The sequence below is a fragment of the Microcaecilia unicolor genome, chromosome 4 (assembly GCF_901765095.1).
Source record: "Microcaecilia unicolor chromosome 4, aMicUni1.1, whole genome shotgun sequence".
In the NCBI taxonomy this organism is placed as follows: Eukaryota; Metazoa; Chordata; class Amphibia; order Gymnophiona; family Siphonopidae; genus Microcaecilia; species Microcaecilia unicolor.
The window spans coordinates 206359992-206387941 of NC_044034.1; the positions used below are offsets into that span (position 1 = coordinate 206359992).

Sequence of the window (27950 nt, forward strand, 5' to 3'; positions counted from 1 at the left end):
TTTCCCTTGCCCTACCCCCATGTCCAGCAACACTCCTCTCTCCCCTGCCCTTCCCCCATGTCCAGCAGTGCTCCTGTCTCCCCTGGCCTCACCCCGTCCACCGACCCTCCTCTTTCCCTTGGCCTCCCCCCGCCCTCCCCCCATGTCCAGCAACCCTCCTCTCTCCCCCCTGCCCCATGTCCAGCTACCCTCCTCGCCACCGCCGCTCCCTCCCCCCTCCGTGCCGGGCCCCCTGCACTGACATGAGAGCGCCTCTCACCTCCGTGTGAAAGCACTGCAGGCAGCAGCAGATCGCTCTGCTGCTGCCTGCAGCGCTTCCACACGGAGGTGAGAGGTGCTGTCATGTCAGTGCAGGGGGCCCGATACGGAGGGGAGCGGCGGCAGCGATGATGTCAGGGATGGGGGGGTGGAGGTTGGTGCACCGGTGATGTTTGCTTCGTCTCCAGGCTCCAGTGGGCAGCTTCCGTTTCCCTCTCTGTTCTGCCCTCTGACGTCAGCGCGTCTTGACGCGAGGGCAGGACAAGAGGGAAGTCTCTACTGCGCATTTGCGGGTGAGTCGGTCACTTGTCATTTATATGTTGATACTGTAGTTCCTTTCAGTTTCCTTGAATTTTTAGTCTGTGTAAATTGCTTATATGCCAGTTGCAAAGGTGGTATAGCAAGCACAACTAAAATCAACTAACTCTTCATAGAGAGAGTGTGCACTATAATGCACATAGCAGTGGCGTAGCTAGACCGCAATTTTGGGTGGGCCCAGAGTTAATATGGGTGGCACTATGGCCTAATAGTCAGACCGCAGGAGCTAGCTGAGCTGGATATTTAACCTTAGTGTCCAATGTTCCCATCATCTGTTCCCATATGGCTTATTACGGGAACATTGAACACTAAAGGGTTAATGTCAGGCCATTGCCGGTGACTGGTACTGAATATCTGGTTTATTTTTGGCCACTTTAAACATAACTGGCCATGCCGATATTCAGTTAAGTTTAAACTGACCAAAGATATTCCTGCTTTTTGGTGGCCTAATTTGCCCACAAAACTTAGCCACCAATGCACTGAACAATTAGCAGATAGCAGGTTGTATCGTGCAATATAACTAAGTAATCTGCTAAGCACTAACCGCCAATAACTAGCGATCTCCCATTGAATATTGCCAGATAGCCGGTTAAATGCCATTTAACCTGACAGGAGCCATTCCTGGCTGATTAAATGGTTTTAAATATTGGGTAGACTGAGCACAAAAGCTCTACAAAACATCTAGGAAATGGTCATTCTCCAAACCAAAAAGTTTTTCTGGTTTGAAAATCTCTATGTTCCATTGAGTTTTGGATGTTTTCAGCAAAACATCCAAAGATGGATTTAGACATCATATCAAAAATGCCCCTCCAAATGTATCAAAGGCGGCACATGGGTCTATTAGAACTATATGGCATTTCCAACAATCATCTCCAACAAAACAGTTTCTGTACTATGGAACTTCCTAAAACCAGATTGAAACTCGGAAAGAACCCCCTGCTTCTCAACAAAATCAAGCAGTTGTGTTAAAACCACCTTTTCTAACACTTTAAATAAAAATGGCAAATTGGACATCAGTCTAAAATTACTCGGCAGATCTGTCACAGTCCACAGCTAAGATGTTTCCTCTTACAGTTTTCCATAGAAAAAATGTACTAAACTTCTGGTAGGACCTCTGTAATAGCAACATAAAATCCCTTCATTGTCAGATTCTTTGTGAAGTAACACTAAATCTTATGAAGAAGCTTTCCAGAGCCTATGTAGCAAACCTTAACACCAAATTTGAACACACAAATACCAATAACTGTGAATATACACAACAGCACTTGTCCCACTGGAAAAGACAGACTAGTCAGACTCATATAGATCCCCACACAAACCACATGCCAGCAGAATCTCTCACCTTGGGTTGCATGCAGAACACAGACAAACCCTCACCAATTTCAGAATAAAGGATCAAAAATTAGAAATTGTCCTGTAGTCCAGCATCAGCCTTGCCCTTCCCTACCTTCCCCCACCCCTCCTGTAGCCTGGCATCAGCCTGCCCTTCCTACCCCCCCATAGCCCAGCATCAACCCTTCCCTCCCCCCTCCCCTCCCCCCCTCATATTCTGGCAACAGCCTACCCTTTCCTCCCTCCCCCCCTCCCTTCCCCATAGTCTGACATCTCCCCTACCTTCCCAATCATCCACCTCCACCAGCATGAAATATAAAACATTTTCTTTTTTAACTGGACATTGCAGAGCCCACCAGCATTAAATACAAAACTTTTTTTTCAACCTGAGCACAGTACAGTGAAGTTTCCAGTGCAGCAATTCCAGAGAAGTCTACTGACCTTGATCAGTGTGCACGTGGAGGTGCAGTGCTGGAGATTGGCCACAGGGGAATAGGCTTCACGTCAGTGCCACTACAGAGGCTACTGACACACTCCTGGGTCTGAGGCAGGAATATTATATAGTGCCCGGATATCCCCAGCTACACAGGACGGGGCCAGCCAAGACGCCTAAGTTAAAGGCAGCACTAGCTGGTGGGGCTCCCGACTTTGCCACAGGTTCAGTTCACCCCAGTCATGCAGAATCGTTGTGCTGAGTGCTCTCACCACCCATGCTGCAGGGGCAGACAAGTTACATTGAGTAGAGAGGCTAGAGGAGCTGCCTGTAATTAACATAGCAGGCAGCAGCTGCAGGGAACAGACGCAGAACAGCAGCCCTAAGAGCACGAAGTGGATCCCTCCCCCCAATGCCGGACTCCCGAGCAGTAGCAAACAAGGCAGGAGGAGGGTTGATAGTTTGCTTGCTGGAGGCCTGTAACACTGATAAATTAAAAAAATATAAAATATAGCACCGGAGCTGCAGGGCTTAGCTCGGGGGTACTTCTCTGCTTCCTACATATGGCTGAGCTAATGTGATTGGAGTACTATGGCTGAGTAGTAGTGTGCAGCTAGCTGGCAACTGATTGGTGGATCACTGAGACTGGGTGGGCCTGATCCAAAAATGGGTGGGCCTGGGCCCATCCAGGCCCACCTGTAGCTACGCCCCTGGCACATAGGACCAGATTCAGTAAATGGCACCCAAAGTTAGGCGCCATTATGATCCATGCTAAGATAGTAAAGAGTGCTTGGCACGGAATACGAGCTTGGCTCGTGCCAAAAGTCAGGCGCAATAAGTGCACATTTATACCTGCCAAACGTTGGTGTAAATGCCAGGCCTTGCAAGGGAAGTCACCAGGAGAAATGACCAGGAGGCTGGTGAAAGTATGGAACAAGAGATGCAGAACAGAAAGCGAGTACAGCTCTTCTAGAAATCACAAGCTGTTGCTGTGGGTGTTTCTTACTGTTCAAGATGGGCAGTGTGTGCAGGTTTGGTGGTGAAGACTACTAGAACAAACCTTTTACAAAGCCACATGGCATAGCTTTGTTAAAAGGGGGGGGGGGGGGGGGGGGGGTTAAATAGCCCACAGAAATGAAGAGGAGAAGACTATATCTATGTTGGTATCTATATCTGTCTACACAGACACGCAGAGTTGTGCATTAAACTCATTTACATAGCGTTCACAAAGAATATACTATGATCAACAGGTAAATTGACCCTCTAGCCCAATAAGCACTCTATTTAGGTACCTTATTGGGCTAGAGGGTCAATTTACCTGTTGAATTTATACTGTTTGATATCCCTATAGGGGTGGGTGTGGTGAGAAAAGACCAGAAAGTGCTAATTTGTAAATTAACAGTGCTGGACAAAAAAATGTATATTATGTTCATGGTCAAGTCCAGATCTGCCATCCTATTGGAGCTGGAGAGTCCGTGTTCATACCCTGGCTTTGTGGGAAGCAAAGTCAGAATACTTACCAGTGGTTAATGTTTATTGGATCATGACAGGGTTGTTAAAATACTTCAAAATCAGGGAAGAAATATGAATTATTTTCTAGTTATATCCAGGGCTGTGGAAAGTTAAATGTTCAGATGAATCAGGAGAATGTCAGCTGCCTTGGTCACCCATTAATCATAATCAGCTAATAAAGTTTAAAGTGCCACAAGCCGGTCAGGCTGTTTCATGTCAGAGGAAGCAGGAAAATGAAAGGAACTAGACATTTGAGAATATTCAGAAAGAAAAGAGGATTAAGTGTACAATCCTACACTGTATAATAGGAAGTATTTTCTCCACCAGCACACTGGTGTGGGAGTTCTACCAGCCTTAAACTGTGCTCATGTGAAGTATGCTTTATGGAGAACCCAGAACAAACATTCTCAAAGCTCAGCAATTTGAATCAATTTAGGTATTCGCTTAAAGGAAGAGGACACATCCTAACCCATCAGTGACTTTCCCAAATCCAGTTCCAATTAAGCTTTCAATACAGAAATCCAGGCAGGAGAATTGAAGAGGAAAGGAGAACACATAAGGAGAAGGAAACGAGGTAAGTTGAATAGAGAATGCCATTCAAACTATTCTTAGAACATCCACTACTTCCGCTCCTGTTTTTCATTCTCATGGACCACTGTACTTCCTCCCATCAAATCCTCCAGGAAACTGATGTTACAACCATAGTATCCTCCAAGATGACTAGTGAATGCATTACCTGACCCTGCGTCCATTGCACCTGCTTGGTTCCAAATCAGGTACCTCAAGTTGCTGCTTTAAGCAGGACTCCTCAGTCTGACGATTGTTTCCTATGGCATCATCTGCTAAAGGACACAGAATGTTACTATGGGATGGAAATTTGATCACAAGACAGGTACAATCCTGCAAGATAGTGAATAAAGACAGTCTTACCCATGAATTTCCTAAACATGTAGATATTTGTGAAGTTAGTGTGGAATGAAGGGGAGATAGAGAAAGGAATGAATTACCTATCAAAGTGAGGTCCTCAGCAGAGTGGGGGAAAACGTCCAGGAGCATCTCAGTTTGTCCCCTGTCATACAGAGCAAGTGAATGAAAACCAGGACAAGAAAACAAGGGAAGGGGTTGAACACACTGAAAACAATGGAGGGCAAAACAGATATCTTAGAATCGTTACCAAATCAATCCAATTCATGACCTTTCTGCTGAGTCATACACTACTGTGCACTATGTCCAATAGGACAAGCTAGTTCACAATACTCCATGAACTGGAATGGGGGATGAATTCCTATGATAGAGTCACTCACTTGGGCATTTCTTGCAGTGATGTTACTTCCTGTCCAATCCCTGTATTAGCTTTTGACTCTGCAAACATAAGAAGAACCATAATAAGTGATTATTCACCTATAAACCTACTTTCCTTACCAGGGCCAAAACAATGAGTATAACCCATGCATTTGGACAGGGTGGTAACTTCTAGGGAGAGAGTGTCATAGAGGGATCAACAATTTCCCAGGCCATGCCAGCTGAAGAAGAAAAGGTCGAACTGGCAGTCAGATCTGCAAGGCCAACATAGTTCCCTAAGCTCTACCAGCTGAAGAAGTATAGGAGGAGTTGGTAACTGTACCAGCTGAAAAACTGAGAGGATGTGGTGGTGACTGCAATATCAGGGCTAGTGGGTTCTTCAAGCCGCAATGAATATTTATGAATTAGATTTGCATGCAAATCTAACTCATGAATATTCATTATGGATATCCTGAAAACTTGACTGGCTGGGGTTCTCCAGGGCAGGTTTGGGAACCACTGACCTAGGTTACAGAATTGCCCTCACATACTTATACTAGGGTGACAATTCTATAAACTGGCATCAAGATTTAGGTGCCTCGCTGCCATGCATTGAGTACCAAGATGCCATTATAGACTACTAGCATGTCAGCATCAGTGCACTTAAAGGGGGGCACCAACAATTGGCACAACTGTAATGGCAGTCATAACTGTTGGCGCCTAAGTGTGCCCTGAAGTGTTATAGAATGGTGCCCCAGCACTTTCACATGCAAATGCCAATTAATGGAAAATTTAAGGTTTTACAAGTAGTGCAGGCTCACAAGGCTTCTCTCTGGATTTCCTTCTAAAATAACTGGAGACAGATGTCGCTGGTGGAGAGAATTTTCAGTGGAAAATTTCCAGAAAAATTTGACATGCACTCACCCTGCCTATACATCACTGTGGCTTACAGACAGATAAAATACCAAAGATATGGCAATGACACAAAACAAGAACAGTGGAGAGATGGTGTCAGCAGCAGCGGTAGGTAGAACCAGTACATGATGGGGAAACTTCTTCTCCATCAGACTGTGCAACTCCACATGTCTGTGCATTATAATAGTTCATAGGCACACCTCCAGAAAAAGTTAGATGGAATGCTAACAAGCCATTGAATGCCTCTGTTAAGCAAGGCTTATGAAGTAAGCTTGCTGTCCTCAGGCTGGGTGTAAGGGATCAGTGGTCATTGTACAGTAAGGAGATCTTACATTCAGGACTCACCCTTGATGCGTCTCCCTGTTCCAAACTGCACAGAGGGAAAGGAGAGGTGCTCCTGTTCTGATACTGGGGCTGTATGGCAGTGAAGGATAGTGGTGATGTAGTGGCCTCCAGCTGGTCTGGTGCTGGCTCCAGAAGCTTCTTCAGCTCCTCTCTGCTTATATACCGTAGGTCAATTCCTAAAAGGAGGATATGAGAAGGAGTGGGGCTTTTTTCACCAAGTCCTCTCTAGCAGCCTTGATAGAATTAGTCATGGTTTTGTGAGGCTGATATTGTTGTGTTTGGGGGGGGGGGGGGCAGTGTTTGGACTCAATGACTAGGGTGTAAAGAACTTTTGTTAATTTTGATCATGTTGTTATGGATGCTGGACCACAAAGTGGAGGCAGGGGAGAGGAAAAATTAGATACTGGGACCTGTGGGAGAAGAAGGAAGAGGGATAGATGCCGGACTTGCAAGGAGGGTGGGAAGGAAGAGAGAGGGGAGATATTTTGGTCCTGGGGGCAGGAGGAAAAGAAAAGAGATGGGGGGGGGGGGGGGGTGCAGTACAGTATGGTGTAGGAGGAAGGGAAGAGTGAAGGGATTATGGATAATTAGTTTGTACTCTCTGTGCCTGAAGGAATTACAAGTTTTTAAAAGAAACTGGAAACGTTATTCAATTAATCTTGTGATTAAACATTTAGGGCCTCTTTTATTAAGCCACATTAGTGGTTTCCACGCGGCAGTGCCAACAGAGCCCATTCAAAGTGAATGGGCTTTGTTGGCATTACCACACGGGGAGGCACTAGCACGACTTGATAAAAGAGGCTCTTAATCAGGATTAATCGAGCAATTAAAATGTATAAAATCTATCAGCTGCTAAATGTGATACAGATAATTCTCCGAGGACAAGCAGGCTGCTTGTTCTCACATGTGGGAGACATCCAACGGCAGCCCCAGGACCAGAGAATCTCCCTAGCAACAAAAGTTTGCTAGCCTCGCGATTCCGTGCGCACTGTGCATGCGCGACCGTCTTCCCGCTCAAACACGAGCGTGCTCGTCAGTCTTGTTTTTTCCGTGGCTCAGGACGCTGCTTTGCTGCTTCTCTGCCCCAGAGACCTCCTCACTGCAGATTTTTCCGTGTTTTCGCCAGTTTCAGCGCTTTTTTCTGAGTCTACTCGGTTTTCTTTTCAAAAAAAGTTTTGTTTGTTTTTCATTAGCGGCCATTTTGGGCCGCCCGTGCGGGTCTTTTCCCCTTTTTTCTTGGTGTTCCTTTTTCAGGCACCATCGCGTTCGACCTCGCTGGTGTGAGTTTTCCGCCCATGTCCGTGAAGCCTACCAGCGGCTTAAAAAAGTGCACTCAGTGCAGCCGGACAATTTCGCTCACTGACAGACACGTCTCGTGTCTTCAGTGTTTGGGAGCTGATCATCGCCCCAACGCCTGTACGCTGTGCCTCCAGTTAAAGAAGAGGACCCAGGTGGCGAGACTAGCTCAGTGGAACGTTCTGTTCGGAGCTAGGTCCTGTTTTTCGGTATCGACGGAGCCAGTGGTACCGAGGTCGTCGCAGGTATCGTTGTCGGTATCGGAGAGTTCATCGACATCTGGAGCGCAGGTAATGACTGTCCAGAGATCCCATGCTGGTAGCAGTGAACCATCGAGTGGGTCTCCACCTGCCTCAAGGGCTCCTGTTCTGCAGGCCCCCCGGGATCGACCTGCTTCGGACCCGGCCCCGAGGAGGAGTGTGAATTCCACGTCTTCCTCTTCGGTACCGGAGGGTACCGTTGGCATACTTCAAGCAAAAGCTAAGAAGCATCGTCATCGGTCACCCTCCCGACATGGTACCAAGAGCTCTGGGACGCCGAAGGATTCGGCTCCCGAGAAGCGCTGACGCCGGGAGGATCGCTCGCCCTCCATTCAGGAGGTGTCAGTGCGCTCTTCTCCGGACAGCCCGGTACCGCCTCACCCCAGGCAGGTTCTAGCATCGTCGCCTGTACTGGCTCCTTTGCCTTTCTCTACAGCCACTCTGAACGAGAGCCTCAGAGCCATTCTACCAGAAATTCTGGGAGAGCTGTTGCACCAATCTCCGTTACCCTCAGTGCTTGCGCCGTCAGTACCGTCTGTTTCGGTACCGCAGGTGCTTGTGCCGTCGGTACCGTCGAGAGAGGCGACGGTAGGCTCATCGTCCGTGGTGCGGTCTCCGACGCGGTACCGGTATCGGCTGCCACCTAGGTTGACTCCCCACCGGCGTCGTTGGAGGAAGCTTCATCGCCTGCGGCACGGGAGTCTTCCTCTCGACACCGTCATGGAGGAGATCGTTCCTCGACGTCAAGGCGGGCCCAGCTTCAGACTGAAGTTCATGAACTTATGTCTGATTCCGAAGGAGAGGACTCTTGGGAAGCAGAGGCAGACACCAGATATTTCTCTGACGAGGAATCCTGTGGTCTTCCCTCTGATCCTACTCCCTCATCTCAGAGAAAGCTTTCTCCCCCGGAGAGTCTTTCCTTCTCTTTTATTCGGGAAATGTCTACGGCCATTCCCTTCCCTGTGGAGACTGTGGATGAGCCCAGGGCTAAGATGTTCGAGGTCCTGGACTATCCATCACCTCCTCAGGAATCGTCCACTGTTCCTCTTCATAATGTCTTCAAACAGACATTGATGACGAACTGGGTGAAGCCACTAACTAATCCCCACATTCCCAAAAAGATTGACTCCCAGTATCGAGTCCACAGGGATCCAGAGTTGATGAGGACCCAATTGCCTCATGTCTCTGGTGTGGTGGATTTGGCCCTTAAGAAAGCCAAGAGTTCTAGGGATTACGCCTCGGCGCCCCCTGGGCGTGAGTCTAGAACTATGGATTCTTTTGGGTGGAAGGCCTATCATTCTGCTATGCTCGTGTCCAAAATTCAGTCTTACCAGCTCTACACGAGCATTCACATGCGGAACAATGTGCGACAGTTGGCGGACTTGGTTGACAAGCTCCTGTCGGAGCAGGCCAAGCTGTTTCAGGAGGTGGTCAGGCAGCTGAAGGCGTGCCGTAAATTCCTGACCAGGGGTGCTTACGATACTTTTGATGTTGCATCTAGGGCCGCTGCTCAAGGTATAGTGATGTGCAGACTGTCATGGCTGCGTGCCACTGACCTGGATAGTAGAGTCCAGCAGCGTGTGGCGGATGCCCCTTGCCGGGGGGGGGGGGGGGGGGAGGGGGATAATGGTTTTGGTGAGAAAGCCAAGCAGTTGGTGGAGCATCTCCACCAGAGAGACACTGGAGTGGAGGAGTGGCCTAGTGGTTAGGGTGGTGGACTTTGGTCCTGAAGAACTGAGTTCAATTCCCACTTCAGGCACAGGCAGCTCCTTGTGACTCTGGGCAAGTCACTTAACCCTCCATTGTCCCATGTAAGCCGCATTGAGTCTGCCATGAGTGGGAAAGCATAGGGTATAAAATGTAACAAAAAAAAAAAAAACCTCTCCCACCGGGCGCCTTCAGCATCTACCTCAACTGGTAGAAAGAGGAATGCTCCCTATGCTTTTAATAAGCGTAGGTACAATCCACCTTCCTGACAGTCTGTTCAGGCTAAGCCCCAGTGCGCTCGTTCTCGTCAACAGCGTACGCCTCAACAGGTCCCTGCAGCTCCCCAGCAAAAGCAAGGGACAGGCTTTTGACTGGCTCCAGTGCAGCATAGCCGAGATCAAAGTGTCTGTGCCGGATGTTCTGCCGGTTGGAGGGAGGCTAACATTTTTTCACCAAAGGTGGCCTCTCATAACCTCAGATCAGTGGGTTCTTCAAATAGTCCGGTTAGGATACTCCCTCAATTTGATATCAAAACCGCCAAATTGCCCACCGGGAGCTCAGTCCTTCAGCTCCCACCACAAGCAGGTACTTGCAGAGGAACTCTCCGCCCTTCTCAGCGCCAATGCGGTCGAGCCCGTGCCACCGGGGCAGGAAGGGCAGGGATTCTATTCCAGGTACTTCCTTATGGAAAAGAAAACAGGTGGATGCGTCCCATCCTAGACCTAAGGGCCCTGAACAAATATCTAGTCCGAGAAAAGTTCAGGATGCTTTCCCTGGGCACCCTTCTTCCCATGATTCAGGAAAACGATTGGCTATGCTCTCTGGACTTAAAGGATGCATATACTCATATCCCGATACTGCCAGCTCACAGGCAGTATCATCGATTCCGTCTGGAAACACGGCATTTTCAGTACTGTGTGCTACCCTTTGATCTCGCCTCTGCACCCAGGGTGCCCATGAAATGCCTGGCGGTAGTGGCGGCGTCTCTATGCAGGCTGGGAGTGCATGTGTTCCCTTATCTCGACGATTGGCTGGTGAAGAACACTTCAGAGGCAGGAGCTCTACAGTCAATGCAGATGACTATTCAACTCCTGGAGCTACTCGGGTTTGTGATAAATTACCCAAAGTCCCACTAGAATTCATTGGAGCTCTGCTGGATTCACGGACGGCTCGTGCCTACCTTCCAGAGCAGAGGGCCGACAATCTCCTGGCTCTCATCTCTTGGGTACGAGCCTCTCAGCAGATCACAGCTTGGCAGATGTTGAGATTGCTCAGCCACATGGCCTCCACAGTTCATGTGACTCCCATGGCTCGTCTTCACATGAGATCAGCTCAATGGACCCTAGCTTCCCAGTGGTACCAAGCTGTGGGAAGTCTAGAGGACGTCATCCGATTGTCCACGAGTTTTCTCAAATCCCTGCATTGGTGGACAATTCGATCCAATTTGACTGGGACGTCCCTTTCAAATTCCTCAGCCACAAAAAGTGCTGTCAACGGATGCGTCTCTCCTGGGGTAGGGAGCTCATGTCGATGGGCTTCACACCCAGGGGAGTTGGTCCCTCCAGGAAAAACGATTTCAAATCAATCTTCTGGAGTTGCGAGCGGTCTGGAACGCTCTAAAGGCTTTCAGAGATCGGCTGTCCCATCAAATTATTCAAATTCAGACAGACAATCAGGTTGCCATGTATTACATCAACAAGCAGGGGGACACCGGATCTCGCCCCCTGTGTCAGGAAGCCGTCAGAATGTGGCTTTGGGCTCGCCAACATGGCATGTTTCTCCAAGCCACGTATCTGGCAGGCGTAAACAACAGTCTGGCCGACAGGTTGAGCAGGATAATGCAACCTCACAAGTGGTCACTCAATTCCAGAGTAGTGCACCAGATCTTCAAAGCGTGGGGCACCCCCTTGGTGGACCTCTTTGCCACTCAAGTCAACCACAAGGTCCCTCAGTTCTGTTCCAGACTTCAGGCCCACGGCAGGCTAGCGTCGGATGCCTTTCTCCTTCATTGGGGAGAGGGCCTCCTGTATTCTTATCCTCCCATACCTTTGGTGGGGAAGACTTTGCTGAAACTCAAGCAAGATCACGGAACCATGATTCTGATTGCGCCTTTTTGGCCCCGTCAGATCTGGTTCCCTCTTCTGCTGGAGTTGTCCTTCGAAGAACCATGGAGATTGGAGTGTTTTCCAACTCTCATCACTCAGAACAAGGGGGCGCTTCTGCATCCCAACCTCCAGTCTCTGGCCCTCATGGCCTGGATGTTGAGAGCGTAGACTTCGCCTCCTTGGGTCTGTATCTTGCTTGCTTCCAGAAAAGATTCCACTAGGAAGAGTTACTTCTTTTTGTGGAGGAGGTTTGCTGTTTGGTGTGACAGCAAGGCCCTAGATCCTCATTCTTGTCCTACACATGAGTCTGGTCTCAAGACCAACTCTGTAAGGGTTCATCTTGGAACGTTTTAAGAAATATTTAATTTGGGGAAATTGCTCCAGAGCATTTGCTAATATTTATATTTTAAGAGCAGGTGCTGTATTATAAGTTTTAGGATATATATATTTTGTTTATTTCTCCACCAATTACCTATACGGTAATAAGATTCACAATTGCAATGAATTAAATATTATATTTTGTGTTTTACATTAACCTGCACTGCACAAGATTTAGGAACTTGTGCTCAAAGCATGGCACTAAGCTTTTAAAGCGACCATACTACCCGAACATAAAAAGAGAGAGACCATATAATTAGCTCTAGAAAGGTTTATTTACAATACAGGTTTCAGTAATTGCAGCGAGAGGTAGTCTTTTAAGAATCTTTTAAAAGGCTCTTGGAACAGAGGATTTGTGCTTTAAAATAAAGCAAGGTAACAGGTTTAAATATGAATTATTAACTTACAAAAGTCCTTTGTTGTTGTTCAGCTGGTTGATGAGCAGCATGATATAAGATGAGCCCAGGAGTTCTACAGTCAGTGATGAAGAGAAGTACAGCTGCAGCAGAGGAGAGGAAAATCTTGCAGAGAAGTCCTTGGTTGCAGAGGAGAGAAAGTCTGTAGCAGCAGCAGCAGAGGAGAAGGATTCTGTCTTGTAGTCTGTCTGGAGATTAGCTGAGATATGAGCACATGGTTGCAGGAGGAGGGAGAGTCTCTGTGGTCAGGGCTGCAGCAGAGAAGAAAATCTGCCTGCTAGGGAAACAGCTTCTGCTTTTTATAGCAGAGAAACATGATTCTCCAAAGACAAGCAGGCTGATATTCTCACAAGTGGGTGACGCCACGTCGGCCCCGGAGGATTTTAAAGCAAAATCTCAAAATCTCTTTACGGCGTTCCGTCGCGCGAGCGATCGTACTGCGCATGTGCGCACACCTCTTCCCGCTCGCCGTGCGGACACGCCCCTCAGTTTTTCTTTTTCCGCGTCTGAGGAGACACGGAGTTCGTTAGGGCTTCGTGTTTTCTTCAGGTCTTCGGAGTTAAATCTCTTTTTTATTTTTTCATTTGTACTTTTTATGGCAGGCTCATTGTGGCTTATATATACAGGTATTTTTTTGTACCTGAGGCAAGAAAAAAATTTAAGTAATTGCCAGAGTCACAAGGGGCTGTGCCTGAACAAAGCATTTAAGCTTCTCTTTTCTTTTTTCTTGAAAGTGCTGGTATATTGTTATCTGTGGGCTCTCTCTAGCCAGCAAACTAAACAAGCCCACATTTTTATGATCCATTTATTAAAACTTTTCAAATGGCTCTCTAGAGCTGTGACAGCCTGCTCCAGCACACCACTGTATTTAAGCCCCACAAGTGATAAAAGGTATATGTCACAGGAAAAACCAGGAACCTAAGCAGGTGCATCCCTGGTCAGCCACTGAATGGGCAACCTGGTGACACAATATCAGTGGTGTAACCTTTGAAGTGAGTCTCCACCTGCCTCGGCGCCTCCTGCTCTGCAGGTCATTCGGGCGCGTCGGAGGATGTGTCTTGGGCTGGATCATCTCCCTGTGAAGCGCAAGTAGTGTCTCAAAGAAACGAGACGTATTCTACTCTGCCAGGGATGCCCAAAGGAGATCATTCTGGAGTCCGACAGAGACCGATGCACGCTGGGTATAGTTATGCATCGAATAGGTCTCCACCTGCCTCGGCGCCTCCTGCTTGGCAGGTCATTCGGGCGCATCGGCGGATGTGTCTTGGGCCGGATCATCTCCCTGTGAAGCGCAAGTAGTGTCTCAAAGTAACGAGACGTATTCTACTCTGCCAGGGATGCCCAAAGGAGATGCCCAGAGCTTTGCTCCCTCGGTTATGGAGGTATCCGGGCTTCAGACATCAGTCGGTGCCGAGAGCGTTGCTCCCTCTGTTATGCACCGGTACGTCGGTACCAGGTATCATCGGTACCATGGGTCCCGTCGGCACCGGGTATCATCGGTACCATGGGTCCCGTCGGCACCGGGTATCATCGGTACCATGGGTGCCGTCGATGCCGAGTGTCATCAGTGCCATGGGTGCTGTCGGTACCGGGTATCATCGGTGCCATGAGTGCCGTCGGTACCGAGTATCATCGGTGCCATGGGTACTGTCGGTACCGAATATCATCGCTACATTGGTACCATGGTCGGTGTCATGGGTCCCGTCGGTACCGGGTATCATCGGTACCATGGGTGCCGTCGGCACCGGGTATCATCGGTACCATGGGTGCCGTCGATGCCGAGTGTCATCGGTGCCATGGGTGCTGTCGGTACCGGGTATCATCGGTGCCATGAGTGCCGTCGGTACCGAGTATCATCGGTGCCATGGGTACTGTCGGTACCGAATATCATCGGTGCGTCGGTACCGAGGAGTATCGATGCCAACTACATTGGTACCATGGTCGGTGTCATGGGTCCCGTCGGTACCGGGTATCATCGGTACCATGGGTCCCGTCGGCACCGGGTATCATCGGTACCATGGGTGCCGAGTGTCATCGGTGCCATGGGTGCTGTCGGTACCGGGAATCATGGGCACCATCGGCACCAGGTATCATGGGCACCATCGACTATCGGTACCAAGTATCATCGCCCATCGGTACCGAGTATCATGACTGCCATCGGTACCATACTATCAGGTATCGTCGGTACCGTGGATACATGGGTATCAGGTATCATGGATGCCGTCGGCACATGAGTACCATCGATACCAGATATCATGACCAGGTACCATCGGTGCCATGGGTGCCATTGGTACCGGGTGTCATGGTCACCGTCGGTACCATGTGTACCATCGGTACCGTCGGTGCTGTTGGTGCCGGATATCAGGGGTACCATTGGTACCACATGTCATGGTTACCATCGGTACCAGGTATCATGGGTACCATCGATACCGGATACCATGACTATCATCGGTACCAAGTACCATGGGTACCATTGGTACCGGGGTCCATCGGTACCATGTGTATCATCGGTACCGTCGGTGCCATGGTCTAGCTGTCTGGTTTCGATTCCCTTGCATTTCCAGACTTTGTCCTTGGCTTCGGGACCATGGGGACCATTGGATGCCATGGGTGCTACCGCCTCCTGCGGCATCTGGCTTTTCACCTGGTCTCCTTCACCGATGCTGCCTCTGGTATGGGTGTTCGCACCCTACTGGGGCAACTTCTCGACCCATAGTAGCCTCCATATCGGACGTGTTTGGATCTGAGCTGCTCTGTTTGAGTAGTTAGTTCAGTTCAATGATGGTCATTTGACATTACAGTGGAGATTGTGAATCCCAATGCCCAGATGCTAGAGGTCCTGGACTACTATCTTCACCTGAGTCTTCTGCACTCAGAACAGATAGGAGTTCTAAGAACTTACTTGGCGCCCCCAGGGCCAGAGCATACATCCTTAGCCTCTTTTGGAGAATGGCGTACCAGGCTGGCATGATCGCATCCCAAATCAAGTCTTGTCAGATCTTTACGAGCATTCCCACCGGAATAGGCTAGACCTTTTCACCAAGTGGTCAGGTAGCACACGGTGTATCGCAGGTTCCTGTCCAAGGGCATTTTCGACACTTGTAATGTAACACCTAGATTTCTGCTCTAGGTACAGTGATGCGCAGACTCTCATGACTGTGTGCCTCTCTCCTGGAGGAGGAGACTCAGCAGAAAACTATAGATATGCTGTACATACACTTCCTCATCTTGGAAGTTCTTTAGAGAGAGGAGTAGTTTTCCTTGTGCCTTAAGGGGTCGTACCTATACTCCTACTTCTCGACAGCCGGTTCGGGCTATGCCTCAGCACGCTCGTTCTAGTCAGCGGCGTGCACCTAATCAGGCCTCTGCAACTATTCCCCAGGAAACAGAGGGGTTTTTGACTGGCTCCAATTCAGTATAGCCACTAAAAAAAAAAAAAAAAAAATGTCCGTACCGGCCATTCTGCCTGTCGGGGGGGAAGTTTACATTTTCTCCACCAAAGGTGACTTCTTTATCCTCCAACCGGTGGGGTTTTTCAACTAGTCCGGTTAGGATACATTCTCAATCTGGAATCAAACCTTCCACATTGTTCATTGGAAGCTTAAACCTTTAGCTTCCATCAAAAGTGAGTACTTGCAGAGGAACTCTCTGCTTTTCTCAGCGCCAATGCAGTCGAGCCCGTTCCACCAGGGCAAGAAGGGTTAAGATTCTATTCCAGGTCTTTCTTTGTGGGTTGCGTCCCATCATAGACATAAGGGGCCTAAACGGATTTGGTTCAGGATGCTTTCCCTGGGCATCTTTCTTCCCATACTTCAGGAAAACGATTGGTTATGCTCTCTGGATTTACAGGATACTTATACTCTCTTTGCATCCAGAGCATGTTTTTTTCCTAGTGCCTGGCTGTTGTTGCAGCGTATCTTCATGGACTGGGAGTGCATGTGTTCCCTTAACACGATGATTGCCCGTCTCAACAGATTACAGCACAGTACATATTGAGACTTCTAGACACATGGCTTCCACAGTTCATGTAACTCCCATGGCACTTTTGCACATGACATCCGCTCAGTGCATCCTAGCTTCCCAGTGGTATCAAGTTTAGGGTATCTAGAGGATGTAACCCGACTGTTCGCCAGTCTTCGGTATTCCCCTCAGAGGTGGTTAATTCTCTCTATTTTGATTCTGAGGCATCTTACTCAGTCAAAAGCTGCTGACGAAGGTTGCATCCCTCCTGGCTATCCAACCAAATTATTTTAATTCAACCAAACAATCGGGTTGTGATGTACTCGATAACAAAGGAGTACTGGATCTTGCCCTCTGAGTTAGGATGCCATGCAGATGTAGCGGTGGGCCCGCAATGCGGCAGTTTTTCTCCAAGCCACTTATCTAATTGGCGTAAACAGCAGTCTGGCCGACAGGCTGAGCAGGATAATGCTACAGTTGAGCATGCCTATAGTTCGAAAGACCCCTCAGTGGATCTTTTTGCTACTTAGTCCAATCGCAAAGTCCCTCAGTTCTGTTCCAGGCTGCACGTTCACGGCAGGCTACCATCGGATGCCTTTCTCCTTCTTTGAGAGACAGGTTTCCGTATGCGTATCCTCCCATACATCTGGTGGAAAAGACTTTGCTGTTTCTCAAGCAAAATTGTGGAGCCATGATTCTGATTGCTCTTTTCTAGCTGCGTCAGATAGGATTCCCTCTTCTTCTGGAGTTGGAATGTTTTCCAGCTCTCATTATGCAGAACGAGGGGGCACTTCTACATCCCAACCTCAAATCTCTGGCTCACACGGTCTGGATGTTGAGAGTGGGGTTTCGTTGAGTTTTCCAGAGTGTCTCCCGACTCTTGCTTGCTTTCAGAAAAGATTTCACAAAGAGGTGTTATTCTTTTTCATGGAAGAGGTTTGCCGTCTAGTGTGACAGCAAGGCCCTAGATCCTGCATCTTGTCTTATACAGACCTTGCTTGAGTTCTTTCTACTCCTGTCTGAGTCTGGTCTCAAGACCAACTCTGTCAGTATTCATCTTTGTGCAATAGAGCTTATCATCAACATGTGAAAGGTCAGCCTTTAGCTGTCCACTTCACGAGAGGTTTATCTCTCCCCCAATATTGAGAGAATTCCTTGTATGTGTCTAGGGGAGATTATTTCTGTTGGGCTTACCACCCACAATAATTTTGACAGTTGACTCTTATGCTTCGGTCAGAGTTCCTATCACTCCTTATCCAGTATCTTGGGGTCCCAATGTCGTTTTTCATCCAGCTGCTGCAAGCTCAATTCGGGCCACTGGATTCCTGCCATCTGAAGTATTGGACCTGGAAGGTCGTTTTCCTTAGTGGCTGTTCCTTCAACTCGTAAGGTCGGTGAGCTTCGGTCTCTAGTAGCTCAAGCGCCTTACCTTACTTCTCATCTTAACAGAGTAGTTCTCTGCATGCAGACAAAGTTCTTACTGGCGCTGGTATCAGAGTACCAGCTGACCCAGTCAGTTGTCTTGCCAACATTCTTTCTCCCTCATCTTACAAGCCCTGGCGAAAGCAAGCTCCGCACTTTTTTGCGTGGAGCAGACGAGCTCCCTCGGACGGTCCGCCCAGTTGTTTATTTCTTTTAATGCCAGTTGCTGTCGGAAACTGCATAATTTCTTCTTGGATAGCAGAGTGCATCTCCTTCATTTTTGTCCAAGCTGGACTGACTCTAGAAGGCCATGTCACGGCTCACAAAATTAGAGCCATGGCTAAGTCGAGTGGCTCTTCTAAGATCAGTCACTATTGAAGAGATCTGCAAAGCTGCGGTGTGGTCATCAGTCCACACATTTTCATCTTACTACTGCCTTCAGCAATAGCCGACTCGTCAGTCGGTTTGGGCAGTCGGGGCTGCAGAACTTCTTTGGGGTTTAGAATCCAACTCCAACCCTCCTAAGCCCATTTTTGTTCTGTTCCAGGCTACACTCATTTAGATATTTCTTCTTTTCAGGTCAATTTTATTCTGGCCTCGCCGTTGCGAGACTCAATTGACCACTGTTTGTTGTGTAAGCCTGGAAGCTAGGGATACCCCACTTGTGAGAATATCAGCCTGCTTGTCTTTGGAGAAAGAGTAGTTACTTACCTGTAACAGGTGTTCTCCGAAGACAGCAGGCTGCATATTCTCACAAACCCTCCCACCTTCCCCTTTTGGAGTTGTCTCCTCCATCTTTTGGATTTAACTGAGGGGCGTGTCCGCACGGCGAGCGGGAAGAGGTGTGCGCACATGCGCAGTACGATCGCTCGCGCGACGGAACGCCGTAAAGAGATTTTGAGATTTTGCTTTAAAATCCTCCGGGGCCGACGTGGCGTCACCCACTTGTGAGAATATGCAGCCTGCTGTCTTCGGAGAACACCTGTTACAGGTAAGTAACTACTCTTTACATGTCCTGGATCATTTGCTTCCTGGTTTGCACTGGACCCTGGGTAATTGCAAAGCATTATGGTACCTGGTCTCATGTTTTATGACATCATAAGACTTCCTGTTTGGACCTCTCTGACAAATGGTCTATTGAAGCAAAAGGCTGCCTGTTTGAATCTCTGTGGCAGATACACATCTGATAAGATTTGTCTGAGGCAGCCAGCAGGTGGTTTCCTGTTTCCTTTTGTCTTCAATAGCTGAATTCACACCTTTCCAGCCTCTCTGACTGCAGTTTTCTTTTGATCTTTTGTTCTGTTGACCAGCCAGGCTTTTGATCACAGGAAGAGAGTAAATTTAAAACTTTGAAGCAGTCTCTTACTTGTTTGTATTTGAATAGCCCTTTTGTTAAGTGTTTGTAATTGAACAGATAGTCTTGCTATCAGAAGTTTCCCAGGAAAAGGGAGGGGGGAAAGAGGGACTTGACATGAAAGCCAGACCAGTTTATAATGATTCTGTCCCAATAAGTCTTTAAAAGCTGCATTTTTATATTGGTATCTGATTCAGCACAACATCATGCTACATAATTCATATCATAACATTCCCTCTCTTGGTTCTGAGCGACAATATTAACATAATATGGGAACAAAGAACCATAAAATAAACTATAAAAGCTAAAACCTCTAACCTAATACAGTAGCATAATTTCAAAAAGAACAATAGCAAAGATGTTGGACTATTTACATTGGTGTGTATATTGGGAGAAGTGAATCTTTTAATAGTGGATATTGAACAGACTGGATGGACCGTGCAGGTCTTTTCCTGCCGTCATCTACTATGTCACGTCACTATGAATCTTGGAATATGTCACCTAGTAGGAATTATGACTATTATTATAAGCAAATGATTCATCATTATTACTTTTGTTCGCTCCTGCTCATGTCTTACATCGTGTCTGACTCCAGCTCTCGGCGATTCAAAATGGCCGCTGAGAGCCGGAATCCCACACGATGCAACAAGGCACCTACCAGCACCGCTACGGGCAGGAAAGAGGGGGTCTTTCTTTCCTGCCCCGACCGAACAGGTACCTCTAGACCACCAGGGACACAACCGTAAGGGGAGGGGAAGGGAGTCCGGTGCCGGCTAGGGCCCGTTTCATCAAAGGCAGAAACGGGCCTTTTTTACTAGTTTTATTATAATTCATTTTGTTACATCCTAGATTTATTTTGTTCTAGCTTCTTACTTGTAACCCGATATGAACTATGTTATTGGTATTAGCAGGCTATAAATGAACTATAACTGTAATTGATGTGTGCCCTAGTTTTAGCAGAAACCAACCTGGCTAGGGTTAGTTTCTGATAGAACTAGGGCTGCATGTGTGCTTACTGCAGCAAAAATGGTGTACGATGAGGCATCTAGCATGGATGAGTGGCCTAGTGGTTAGGGTGGTGGACTTTGGTCCTGAGGAACTGAGTTCGATACCTGGCACAGGCAGCTCCTTGTGACCCTGAGCAAGTCACTTAACCCTCCATTGCCCGCCGCATTGAGCCTGCCATGAGTGGGAAAGCGCAGGGTACAAATGTAACAAAAAAAAAAATTTTGCCATGTGTGTGCATTACACATGTGCTAAAAAATAACATTGAGGGTCACATGATGGTACTAGCCTGAGCGGATGCTCAATGGCTCGGCTCGGCTCCCCTCCCTTCATTCTATAAGTTTCATTTAACTGACAAAATCTTCTTGGATTACCTTTGTAATCAGTGGTAGGAGATTCCTGCACGCAAGTGGTGATTGCTGGTGCGGTACCTGGGCTCCTGCGGGGCTTCCATGGGATGCCGGTGAAAACTCAGAGGCTGGGGAAAGAGAAAGGCAGTGCTACGCCGAAAAAAATGGCGTCACCAAACTCGTCCCAACAACAACAACAAGCTTCACTGCCAACGGCTCTAGAAGATGACACAGTGCAGGTGTCCATGAGGCACCTGTCACAGCTTCTCAATGACGAACTAGCCAAACTAAATGCCTGCATGGATGAAATTAAGGACAGTATTGCTGGACATGCTGCAAGGATTCAGCATGCGGAGGAATGTATCTCCGCCCAAGAGGACCCCATAGTTACAGCGGAGGGCCGAGTTGGGGAGCTAGAGGCCCGGGTACAATCTCTTATGGACAGAGTGGAGGATCAGGAGAATTGCGGCCCTGGAATAACCTTCAGATTATTGGAATTCCTGAAGCCATTTCTGATGTAGAGCTGAGAAATTTGGCAGAGCAATGGCTTCTGAGGCAGTTGGGATTTCCCTCGGAGGCAGGCTTGGTTCAAGTGGAGCGGGTGCACCAGGTCAGGCCACGGAGGGAAGATACCAGGAAACCACGTCCAGTCATAGCGCGGTTTTTAAAATATGCTATCAAGGCAAAATTACTTGAACTATACAAGAAGCATCGTCTGGTGGAATATAATGGATCCTGGCTGATGGTGTTCCAGGACTTTTCTATTAGAGTCATGGAGCAGAGAAGGCTCCTGGCTCCTTACTGCTCCCAACTGTTTGAGAAAGGAATTAAATTTGCCTTCCAGTACCTGACTAGGGTGCAGGTCACCTATGATAATCGCACACTGGTTATGACAACAGCGGACGAGCTGAAAATCTTCTTGGAGAAGGTTCCATCTGGCTAGGAGGAGTCGCGCTGCAACTGTGGCCTGGGCTGTGCTGTGCTGAGGATCTCCATATGTGGTCATAATGCAGCGGGTCAGATTGCAGCCCATGGCCCGGTTATGAGTGTACATTGTTTGTAGCTTACTGACAGGATACAACTTTGCAAGAGTTTGAAGAATTGCACCTACTGTTCTTAACATTTGCTGGACATTTCGTTTGTGCAGCTCATGATGGGCTGTGTGCTATGACATCGGTGCCAGGATACAAGGGTGTCTCATTGGTGGACCATTGAATAATTGTGTTCGAGTACTGATCTTAGGTATGTCAGACCTGCGTGTTGAGAGTGTGAGCGGATATATATTTACAACTCCTCTGAAGATGCTTCTCTTTTCTGCAGAGGGGGGGGGGGGGGCGTTCTTTCCAACTGGTGCTGTGGACCGCTCACAACAGACATTATTTGATGCTTTTATTTTTATTATTTGCATAACTCATGGGTGTTTGCTTGTTGATTCGTGTGGTTGAATTATCTTACTCTTTCGAGTGAAGGGGGAGGGGGTGGACGCTTGTGTTCTTGGGAATTTTTGAGGGTTGGGCGGGGGAGTGTGGGGAATAGAAGAGTAGAGCTGGGGTGTGGGGTGGTGGGGGGGAGAAATGAATGCTGGATTTTGGATGATGTTATCATGGCTCGAGATGTTTGGGCAGTATGATTGGATAGAAGATGAAGCAGGGAGGAGGGGTCTGGGAAAGCTCACCTGTTGGGGTGGGGAATTGTCACAGCAGTGAAGGGGAGGGAAGGGGTGTTCTTGGTTGGGAATGGTGGGTGAAGAGGCTAAGAGGTTTTGTGCTGGTATCTGCATTTCTGTTGCTCTGTGTACAACTGCAGGTTAGCTCTTCTCTCTCACGGGGCGGTCTTGCTGGGACACCGCTCTGGAGAGGTATTTTACCACACTGGTCAGATAAAGGCTCTGCATATGGGTGGTGAGATGGGTAGCTTAAGGGTGGCCACTCTTAATGTAGATGACATCCACTCCCCAATCAAACGCAAGAAAATTTTAAACTATAGCAAGCATTTGAAAGTGGATGTTCTTATGGTCCAGGAAACCCATCTCACTCCATCAGAACACATCAAGCTGAAACATGGCTGGGTTGGAGAGCTTGCCTCCGCTTCTTATAACAATAGACAGAGAGGAGTGGCTATCCTTTTGCATAAACTGTTAGACAGCACTTGCCATAAGATTGTCCAAGACCCTGAGGGAAGATTTGTCATTTGGTAATAGTACAAGGTTTTAGGGTAGCTCTTTGTTCTGTATACGCCCCGAATATATACTCCCAAAGATTCTTCTCCCTGTTGTTAGCTGCATTGACACTATTACAAGACTATCATTTGGTTCTGGTGGGGGAGGGGGGAACTTTAATATCATGGCCGACCCACTTATTGACTGTAACCCTCCAAAAACGAGGCCTAGGGGGATAGGGCTATTACAGAAAGAATTAGGGTTGGTAGATATTTGGTGGGCGCTTCACCCAGATAATAGAGAATATACCTTTTATTCCCATGTCCATAATGTTCAGGCCAGGTTAGACTATAAACTGATGTCCTCGTTCCTCTTTTCAGTGGCTTGTTCTGCAGCAATTGATGCAGGAGTAGTTTCGGATCACAGTATGGTCTGGGCGGATATGAGTCTCTCGATGAGAAAGAACAAAGCAGGATGGTGCATGAACCCTACATTATACTTTGAGCCCGAATTTCAGGTATTCCTGGCAGAGGAATGGGGGCACTATCTTACTGATAATGACCCTAGTGACACATACCCGGTCACCTTCTGGGAGGCTGGGAAGACGGTGATGAAAGGGAAAATTATAGAATATACGACTTGGACACATAAACAGCGGGATGGGGTACTCCTTGCCCAACTTCAGCGGCTCCAGGATGTTTGGGTACTAGTCGCGTGTGGGGTTTCTGGGGCTAGGGACACTTTTAGAGAATTGAAAAGCAAGATCAACGATAGTTTAAACAAACTGGCTTTCAGGGATATTCAACTATACAAGTACAATCTTCATAAATGGGGGAATAAAGCAGGTAGGCTATTAGCCACCTTAGTTCGTAATTGGCCTGCAAGGCAAGTGGTAACTGGTATTAAATCCCCCATGGAGCAGAGGTTAACTCAGGATGAGGAGATTCAATCAGTGTACGTGAACTTTTATAAATCTTTATATGACTTGGGCCACTGTGATCAGAAGCAACGTAAAGTATTTTTTCAGGTGCTCCGGCTTCCCTCTCTGTCCCAGGGGCAGTTAGACACAAACGCACCCATTCAAGGGATTGAAATTCAAGCTGCTATTAAGAAGCTCAAGCTAGCAAAAGCCCTGGGCCAGACGGTCTGGAGCCTGAGTTTTACAAACTATTGGGGACCCAAATAGTGGGGCCATTTTGCGATTTGTGCCGGGCCTTGTGTACCCCAGATGGCGTATTTTCAAAGCGCTTAGATTTAGGTTACACAGTAACCTATGGAACTTTGTAAGTCTAAGTGCTTTGAAAATGAGCCCCCAGGCCAGTCAACGGGAGCCCTGATGCACACTTCTATAATAGTTTTGCCTAAGTCTGGTTGCGATAAGGAGCAACTAGGCTCATACCATCCTATTAAAGCAGGACATAAAATTGTTCGCTAGCATCATGGCTGCCCGATTAAGTAAGGCACTTCCCTTTCTAGTGCATGGGGATCAATCTGGTTTTGTGGCTGGGAGATATGCCTCTACAAACATACTGCGTGCCTTGAGTGCCATTCAAGCTAAAGGAGGGCACCTGGGAGATGATATAATTGTTAGTCTTGATGCGGAAAAAGTGTTTGATAAAATTCTATGGGATTACCTCTTTTGGGTCCTGCCACAGTTTAGAATTTTTGGAGAATTCTTGACCAGGATTTGAGCCCTTTACAGTAGCCCCAAATATTGATTAATTGAGGTTTGACTCCTTCATTTGCCTTGGAGCGGTGCACGAGACAGGGATGCCCCCTGTCTCCTATGTTGTTTGTTCTTGCTATAGAGCCCCTGGCTAGTAAGATTACACAGTCATTGGAGGTTCAAGGTATAGTTGTAGGCAGTCATAAATATAAAATCAACCTCTTTGCAGATGACATGCTAATAGTTCTGGGACAGGCATCTTGGGGGATCCCTATCTCGTTCAAAAATTTGGATCATTTTCGGGCCTAAAGATTAATTTTGAGAAGTCGGAGGCTTTGGCACTGTCCACTAATTGTGATTGTAAGATCTGGCTCAACTTTCCACTGACATGGACTGCAGGCCCAATGAAATACTTAGGGGTTTATCTTCATCTCTACTTTACCACTATGTATAAGAAAAATATTTGTGAAAAACTAGATACAATCCGAGCTCATTGTCAGCATTGGAAAGATTTTCCCATCTCATTCCTAAGCCGAGTGGCCCTAGTCAAAATGGTTCTGTTTCCCATGATTTTATATCCCCTCCAGATGATACCGCTGTGGGTTCATAGCAAAGAGGAAAGATTGTACAAGGGGGTGATCTCTTCTTTTATCTGGGGAGCTCGGCGTGCTAGAATTGGGTACAGTACAATAAACTTATTTGTGATAAAAGTGAAGGGGGAGTCAATTTACTGGATCTCAGGCTTTATAACGTTTCAGCGATTATTTGGTGACTTCATGAACTACATACGAGAAACTTTGTTTTTGCACCTGCTTGTGTTTGGGATAGTGCTGCCTCCTCCTTTTCTAATGCTTTGCACGCTTGAGGATCTTGAGTTAAACTGTCTCCTCTTTTGAGACCACTTCAGCTGGCATGGGACTGCTGGCGGCATCAGCTGGGGGGAGTGTCCGGTCCACTGCCTTTCCTAGAACTCCAGGATAACCCGGGGTTCCCTGCAGGTCAGGGCACAACTTCTTTCACAGCATGGGCACATAACGGTTGCAGATATGTAGGACAGGTGATCGAGACTGGGAGACTGGGCGTCTAAATGGCAGATGACGTTTAATGTGTGCAAATGCAAATTATAGCTACGTCATGCAAGGTTCCACGTTAGGAGTCACAGACCAAGAAAGGGATCTAGGTGTCATCGTTGATGATAGTTGAAACCTTCTGCTCAGTGTCCTGCTGCGGCTAAGAAAGCAAATAGAATGTTAGGTATTATTAGAAAAGGAATGGAAAACAAAAATGAGGATGTTATAATGCCTTCATATCTCTCCACGGTGCGACGACCTTGAATACTTTGTTAAATTCTGGTTGCCGCATCTCAAAAAAGATATAGTGGAATTAGAAAAGGTGCAGAGAAGGGCGATGAAAATGATAAAGGGGATGGGACGACTTCCCTATGAGGAAAAGCTAAAGCGCCTAGGGCTCTTCAGCTTGGAGAAAAGGCAGCTGAGAGGAGTTGAATGGGTAGATGTGAAGTGTCTGTTTATGTTTTCCAAAAATACTTGGACTAGGGGGCATGCGATGAAGCTACAATGTAGTAAATTTAAAACGAATTGGAGAAAAATTTTCTTTACTCAACGTTTAATTAAACTCTGGAATTCGTTGCCGGAGAATGTGGTAAAGGTAGTTAGCTTAACAGAGTTTTAGAAAGGTTTGGATGGCATGCTAAAGGAAAAGTCCATAGACCATTATTGAATGGACTTGGGGAAAATCCACTATTTCTGGGATAAGCAGCATAAAATGTTTTGTACATTTTTGGGATCTTGCCAGGTATTTGTGACCTGGATTGGTCACTGTTGGAAACAGATGCTGGGCTTGATGGACATTTGGTCTTTCCCAGTACGGCAATACTTATATACTTATGAAGCTAGAGGAGGTGATAGTATGAAGGTGAAAGGGGATAGACTCCAGAGTAATCTAAGGAAATATTTCTTTTTGGAAAGAGGTTGTGGATATGAGGAACAGCCTCCCAGCAGAGATGATGGATATGAGAACAGTATCTGAATTCAAGATAGCATGGGGACAAGCACAGAGAATCTCTATGGGAGATGAAATGATTATAGTGCTTATTAGTTGGTATGGATGGGCACACTGGATAGGTGATATGGAGAGGCATAATTGAACGAAAACGTCTATCTCCATGGGCGTTTATCTCCGAGAACGGGTCCGTGAAGTGGTGGACCGAACCGTATTTTCGAAAAAAATAGACGTCCATGTTTTATTTGACAATTTGTGAGCTGGGCGTTTTTGTTTTTCAGTGATAATGGAAAATGAAAGCGCCCAGCTCAAAAACGAATAAATCCAAGGCATTTGTTCGTGGGAGGGGCCAGGAGTCATAGTGCACTGGTCCCCCTCACATGCCAGGACACCAACCGGGCACCCTAGGGGGCACTTTTACAAAAACAAAAAAAAGGTAAAAGAGCTCCCAGGTGCATCCCTTCCCTTGTGTGTTGAGCCCCCCCAAATCCCCCTCAAAACCCACTGCCCACAAGTCTACACCATTACTATAGCCCTAAGAGGTGAAGGGGGGCACCTACATGTGGGTACAGTGGGTTTGGGGGGGTTGGACGACTAAGCATTAAGCAGCACAATTATAACAGGTAGGGGGGGATGGGCCTGGGTCCACCTGCCTGAAGTCCACTGCACCCCCTAACAACTGCTCCAGGGACCTGCATACTGCTGCCAGGGAGGTGGGTATGACATTTGAGGGTGAAAATAAAAAGTTGTGAAACATCATGTTTTGTGGTGGGAAGGGGTTAGTGACCACTGGGGGAGTCAGGGGAGGTCATCCCCGATTCCCTCTGGTGGTAATCTGGTCATTTAGGGCACTTTTTGGGGCCTTATTCGTGAAAAAACAGGGTCCAGGAAAAGTGCCCTAAATTCTAGCTACAAACGCATACTTTTTTTCCATTATCGGCGAAAGGCGCCCATCTCTCCTCAGCCGATAACCACGCCCCAGTTCCACCTTCGCCACGCCTCCGACATGCCCCCGTCAACTTTGTACGCTTCCGCGATGGAGTGCAGTTGAAAACGTCCAAAATCGGCTTTCCATTATACCGATTTATTCGTTTTTGTGAGATAAACGTCTATCTCCCGATTTGGGTCGAAATCTAGGCGTTTTTCTCTTTCAATTGTAAGGTGGATGGTCTTTATCTGCTGTCATTTTCTATGTTTATCTGGCTTGTACATGCAAAAGATAACATCTACCTGTAGCTTCCATCACAATGTCTTCCAGACTCCAAGCTTGAGTAGTACAATCCATTTGGAGAGGGACAGTCTCCTCCTGGGTATGCAGACTGAGGAAGAGTGAGATCTGGGGAGACAGCAGTGGCTTCTTTCTTTGTGATGTGGACTGTCCCGGATGAAGAGAAACCTTAAAAGTCTGAACTTCACAGAGATCCTTAATGAAAGGAGAGAAATTATTTTAGCTGATA

The 27950-nt window shown here is 47.5% G+C and overlaps 1 protein-coding gene across 1 annotated transcript in view; it reads right to left on the reverse strand.

Moving 5' to 3' along the window:
- Positions 1-4860: 4860 nt before the first annotated feature.
- Positions 4861-27950, reverse strand: part of LOC115468960 — an 81012-nt gene continuing 57922 nt past the window's right edge. Inside the window, exons 14-17 of the mRNA XM_030201158.1 lie at positions 27724-27916; positions 6395-6570; positions 5158-5215; positions 4861-4922 (exon numbers count right to left, since the gene is read on the reverse strand). Of these exons, the coding sequence (XP_030057018.1) occupies positions 5180-5215; positions 6395-6570; positions 27724-27916 (405 nt within the window). The 3' untranslated portion in view covers positions 4861-4922; positions 5158-5179. The remainder of the gene's footprint in view (positions 4923-5157; positions 5216-6394; positions 6571-27723; positions 27917-27950) is intronic.